General features: G+C 41.6%; 1 protein-coding gene across 1 annotated transcript in view; it reads right to left on the bottom strand.

Annotated features, from left to right (window-relative positions):
- Positions 1–2,645: 2,645 nt before the first annotated feature.
- The window catches only part of LOC139584567 (low-density lipoprotein receptor class A domain-containing protein 3-like), a 154,867-nt gene continuing 151,398 nt past the window's right edge, over positions 2,646–6,114 (bottom strand). The window contains exon 6 of the mRNA XM_071416578.1: positions 2,646–6,069. Coding sequence (XP_071272679.1) covers positions 5,868–6,069 — 202 coding nt within the window. The 3' untranslated portion in view covers positions 2,646–5,867. The remainder of the gene's footprint in view (positions 6,070–6,114) is intronic.

Below are 6,114 nucleotides of genomic sequence, written 5' to 3'. Positions count from 1 at the left end.
CGCCGCCTCTCATTTCCCTGGGTAGCTATTGGATGGCCGCTCTCCTCCACACCAGCTGTCTGCTAGGCCTGGTCTGCCTAACCCTGATCTACAGATTACAAGGTCCTAGCCGAGATGGAGACACAGGACAGAGAGCGAGAGAGAGTGTCAGAGACAGAGAAGTCCTTTAATTAAGGCTTGTGTGGCTGGGTTGGGGCTACGCAAACAGGGTACCCCGCCATCAGTGTTTGGGTAGAGGGAGAGAGAGGCAGAGGGTGAAAGAAGGGAGAGGGGGACAAAGAGTTAGACACAAGGACAAAGGGGAGAGGGGGACAGAAAGGGAATAGAAGGTAGAGAAGGGGAGCCAGGGAGTGGGGGAAATAGAAGACTAGGGACAGCCTGATTCAAAGATGTTATGATGCTATCTGTTGTGTCATAATGTGATGGGGAAAGAGGGGTAAGGAAGGCAAGGTGGGGGGCCTGGGTGTTCAAACAATACCTTAATAAGGAGGAATGGGTGACCGGCCCAAAGGCAATATACCCTTTCTCTATGACTTTACCATTTCATCAATGTTTTCTTCAAATTCAAACCCTTAACAAATATTTCATGCTTTTCCTCTTGTGCCCTGATATCGATCAAAGCATAGACATACTAACACTGAAAAAATACATTTGATCATCGTTACATTCCCCAGTTTCTGTGTTGTTGTGGGTTTGTATGTGTGTGTGTTTCAGGAAATGGCTTCCTGGAATCCTAACACCTTGCCCAAACCGGCTGCGCACGTGCGCCATCGTGCGCTATCGTGCATACATTTATTTTGCCCCCCCACACCAAACGCGATCACGACACGCAGGTTAAAATATCAAACCAAACTCTGAACCAATTACATTAATTTGGGGACAGGTCGAAAAGCATTAAACATGTATGGTAATTTAGCTAGTTAGCTTGCACTTGCTAGCTAACGTTAATTTGTCCTATTTAGCTAGCTTGCTGTTGCTAGCTAATTTGTCCTGGGATATAAACATTGAGTTGTTATTTTACCTAAAATGCACAAGGATCTCTACTCCCACAATTAATACACACATAAAACGGCCAACCGAATCGTTTCTAGTCATCTCTCCTCCTTCCAGGCTTTTTTATCGTTTAAATTATATGGTGATCGCATCTAAACTTTCATTGTATTACCACGACTACCGGCAAAACAGTTCGTCTTTCTATCACCCACGTGGGTATAACCAATGAGGAGATGGCACGTGGGTACCTGCTTCTATAAACCAATGAGGAGACGGGAGAGGCAGGACTTGGAGCGCGATCTGCGTCAGAAATAGGAACCGCATCTATTTTAGCCCTTGGTGTCGCAGACGCTCGTTGGCGCGCGCAAGCAGTGTGGGTGCAATAATTGAATAACATGGATTTCTACATTTATTTTGCGACGCTCACGTACGCGACGTGTCCGGTCTGGTCAGCATGTTAAGCAGCTGATTGGTCGGCCCCATCGCTGATTGGAGCTCTGGTCCTCCTTCACGTCAGGGGAAACAGCTGTCTCGTCAATTACCAACTCCTTCTCCAGCTTGATAAAAGCCAGTGTTCCTCCAACAGAGAGGAAAGCTTCTTCTTATGTCCTGTGTTGGTTAGCCGCTCCTTCAGAGATTTGAAATTGTCCACGTAAATTATTCTTTAATTTGTTCCCGGGGGGGAAGGGGAACTCACCTTGGGAGTGTTTAGTCAAGAGGCCTGCGGGCATACATAACTTGTTGTATTTAATCTGCCTATGTACACTAGGTAAGACCTGGGTGGACCACCCCCTATATTTTGGTTAGCGTGCCAGGTGGTACTAAATGTTAGGTAAGTGGGAAGGAAGATAAGGTAGGAGAGGGGACTCTTTAATTTTTACTTATTTGCTTTGGTTCCGTCCAGCCCGTTTTCCCAACTTTACCGTGTTAAGGAATAATAAATTCCCTGTAAACGGTATTTTTCTCTGCCTCTGTCCTTCCCCGCACCTATGATCACAGACTTTTTCACTCCACGGTGAGTTGAGATGTAACAGGGTGTTGCTTTCCTTCCAAGAGGCGTATGTAACAATCATATATTTTTTAATGTGATTGTTTTCAGTTAAAATGGTCAGAAAGAAACAAATAGCTTGTTTGCAAAGAGCAATTTCTCAAGGACTGTCTGGGAGTGATGTAAATGGAGAGGGGAACACTGAAAACTATATTTTATTGGCAGAGAGGTTTGTAACTTCTTATTGGTCTAACTAATTACCGCCTGGTGACGTCTCCCATCTGACCAAAACTGAAATGTTAGCTCCTACATTATAATTTTTGCAATTTCAGTGTCGAAATATAAAACAGAGGAAAATCATGTTTTTAATAAGAGTTGTATGAACTAAGCATTCATCACATGTTAGTCTCCAGTTTAATGAGAGCCTATAGGGAGAGTTAGCACAAACCTGCCCACACAACAGACATACACTGTAGAGGTGTAGACTTCAGACAAGTTGGTCATCTCAAACCCAGGCCAATTGTATGGAAAGAGGGACATCTGGTGGTAGGATAAGTGAACTGAATCCCAGGCACAACCATGTGAAATAAAACAATTACACTTTACATAGACTATGATGGGAAACAAATACTACATTTTATGAGAGAAAAACCCTTGACACATCTTTGAATCAGAAACACTTTATATTACTTTCAATGTACAGAATATATTTCATTAGAAACAAAAAGGTGGTGTCATAAATGATACAAACACGAAACAAGTCTCCAACAGGATGGAACAACAAGTCAGTAATCACTGTCACAAACCAAACGGATATAGTGACGTGAAAAGTGTAACAGTGTGTTGTAACTGAAACGCAACAGACCAGGGCTTTATTCATTAGTGCAAAACGTTTTGCAACGGAAAATAAACACTTTATTGGACAATTTCAGGTAGTCATCCCCGTTTCAGCCTGTTTGCTTCTGATGGTTCCTCATGAATAAAACCCAGCTGTGAGCAGATTCATCCTGAGACTGAGTATCATTCTCCAGTTATCTAGTGATGAGCAGGATTTCCCCCTTTGTATAAGAGTAATACTACTCTTCATTCTCTAGTCAGCTAGGTACAGCTAGGTCTAGGTCTGAAACAAAACGAGGCACAAAACTGTTTTTGGATATGACTTTGGAGAGTAAGGCTTATCTTCTGGGTTTTATGGGGATGATGAGTGAAAATCTTTGGTTTCCAGGTTGTTTAATAATGCCACCAGCCTGATGACTGCTGGAGATATGGACAAAAGACAGGGGTACCATCCAAAGTAACACGTTTCATAGTTAAACATTCTATTAGTTTAAAGTCTAAATATGCTGCTTTTAAATAAATCTCTCCCTCTCTCATACATGGTCACATGAAACCCTTGACAAGTTCTGAAATTAAATGACACGACAACCACAATACATATGCACAGATCCTTCAGATAGGCGTTTCACCAGTCAGTCAATTAATAATACTAGTTACTGGGCGGGCGGGTGGACAGACAGAGACAGAGAGACAATGACAGTCTTCTCTCTCACATCATCTGTACAGCCGAGACATCTGTCATGCAACTTACACATTTATAAACATACATGAATTGGGACACTTATAAAAAATAAAAAGTGTCATTTTCTTCTTTATCCAAACAAACATTATTTGGTGAACATTATTGGGTGTCAATTGAATCGGTCAGATAGCTATGGTGCAAATTCAGAAAATAATCTGCATAATAGGAATGGCAGTTAGAGCATTTGGGATCCTATGAGTCAGTAGGAATCCTATCAGTAAGTGATTGAGTATGAATCAAAGAAATACAGTAAGAGAGACATTTGAACCAAGGCACTGTAGGTAAATCAGTCACTTCTAGAGCTCCATACAAAAATGCTTGTCTAACTTTATTTACACATGTTTATTTTAGTAAATATTTCCTTAACTCTTATTTTTCTTAAAACTGCATTGTTGGTTAAGGGCTTGTCAGTAAACATTTCATGGTAAGGCGCATGTGACAAATAAAATGTGATTTAATTTGATTTGCCTCAACAACCCAGTAAGGACATTGATCTCATACAATTCTGTTTAAATAAGCACTACAAAGGGTTAACATGTTAATATGTATGGAGTCAAAACTGTATATAATGAATGTATCTGAATGTAATTCATGGAGCAAAAAATACATTTTCTGATTGACATATCGCATTGATTGAAATACACCAATACTATGACCAACCATTTATGTGACTATCAACAATTTCAGTTTGTCAGGAAGAACATGGAGGCAGGTGGTACATGGTGCAGTCAGTAACACATAATTATGGAACCAAGGAGAAAATGGCTGATCTTTTTGTTCAGTGACTACATAAGAGCCAATTGAACAGCTTCTGTAATTAGTTACTGACTTGAATGATGTTTTTAACTTGAGGATCCCAAATGCTTATTTCAATCTACACATTTGTGTTCCAAGGTACCAAGTGGAAGGGTCTTTGCTCCAGTCATAGGAGAAGCACTTTATGATGTATTCTCTATGGTTAGATATTCTAGCTGTGGGGATGTTCTCGTCATTTGTTTTCCTGCCAATAAAGTTACTACTGATGTATTTCTACACTTCCTCTTTATGCACTAATGAAAATGAATCCTTAAATGTATTTTTATCTTCCCTGCCAAAATGTTTGCCTTGTGCTCTCAGGCAGCAGAGTGTAACATTAATACACATGATAACACTAGTCAGACGAGAAGTTCAATCTGAACATTCTTCTCCTCTGCCAAAGAGTCTGGACAGATATAATATCAAAACAAACCAATATGGAGTGTCCTCATGGGCAGTAGAACATGACCTCAATAAACTTCTGTCAAACTAGACCCTGAGTGGGACAGTAGACAAAGCCGTTAAACTTATATTTGAGTGCTTTGAAAAGGTCCAGATACTCTGAAAACGAACTTGCTTTGGGACCTTAGTAGGAGTATTTTTTATCCAAACGTTATCTTCCTCAAATAATACTTCCATTTGAGTTCATGGCAAAACATGAATTACTTGTAAACCCAGCCATCATAAGTGCTCTATGACAGAGAAATACAGTTATCCCTATGAAATGAAAGAGATGGCCAATGAGAACATTGAAGATTGAAGAGAACCAGCATTATGCAATATGGATGGGAGGAAAACGTGCCCCATATCCATGTGTCCACTACCCACATGTTTCTGTGGCTAGCTGGTTGTCCTAATGTGCTAAATTGTAACATTACAGATCTGACCCTGTATCTCTTTCACTATGTTTGCACAGCATATACATCTGCTACTGTAACACCATGTGACATTTGACCCTTTATGAGTACCACAAACAATGTTAGTTACTGTGAGTTCTACTACATTGTTAATGCATGACTGTACTATAAAGGTTGACCATCCATCTAGTCAACACAACCAAGCTACGGGATCTCGCACCAACCAGGGTCTTCACCAGTCCAACAGGAGATGCATAGTGTTGGGAGGCTGTGGTAGTTTTTATTTTGTCTTCAGAAGTTTAGACCCTTGAAGTTGTTAAGCACACTGAGAAATTCATTTATAAAAAGCACTATATAGCCACAGATGAAATGCAATTGACTGATGATTGATTGATTGAATAAGTGAGCAACCCAGTCAGGGGATATGTAGATAAATCTCCAGCAGAGGGTGCCAGCATATAATAGCAATAATTCCAAGTGCCTTAGTCAGTTGTAGTTATCGGTAGACTAGAGCCTTGTCTCTCATTCTCACATTAGGCAGGACAATCCATTGGGTCTTCCCAAATTGAACAGCTCCTCTCTCTTCAGCCTTCCACAGCCTTGAGGCTGGGTATTGTAGTCCTATGTACATGCAGTCATCAGAGGAGGACTACAGCTAGTCCCACTCTTCTCTGGAGCTGAAGCTAGGCCAGGACAAGCTGGGGGCCACAGTTCTGGATGTGGGGGGCTCAGAGAGATGTGTGCTGGGCTGAGTGGAGGGCTCTGTGGGGACTTCGTACTGGGGCAGCTCTCCTTCTGACGGCAGCTCCCCGTCTGGGAGGTAGGGAGGCGGGGGAAGGTCGAACCAGGGAGGCCGGCTGGAGGCATGATGGAGAAGGAAAAATAGATACAGGAAGAAGATC

The sequence above is a fragment of the Salvelinus alpinus genome, chromosome 9 (genome assembly GCF_045679555.1).
Source record: "Salvelinus alpinus chromosome 9, SLU_Salpinus.1, whole genome shotgun sequence".
NCBI classification, from domain to species: domain Eukaryota; kingdom Metazoa; phylum Chordata; class Actinopteri; order Salmoniformes; family Salmonidae; genus Salvelinus; species Salvelinus alpinus.
The sequence above is the reverse complement of the archived record's forward strand: the minus strand, read 5'-3'. Positions and strand labels throughout refer to the sequence as shown.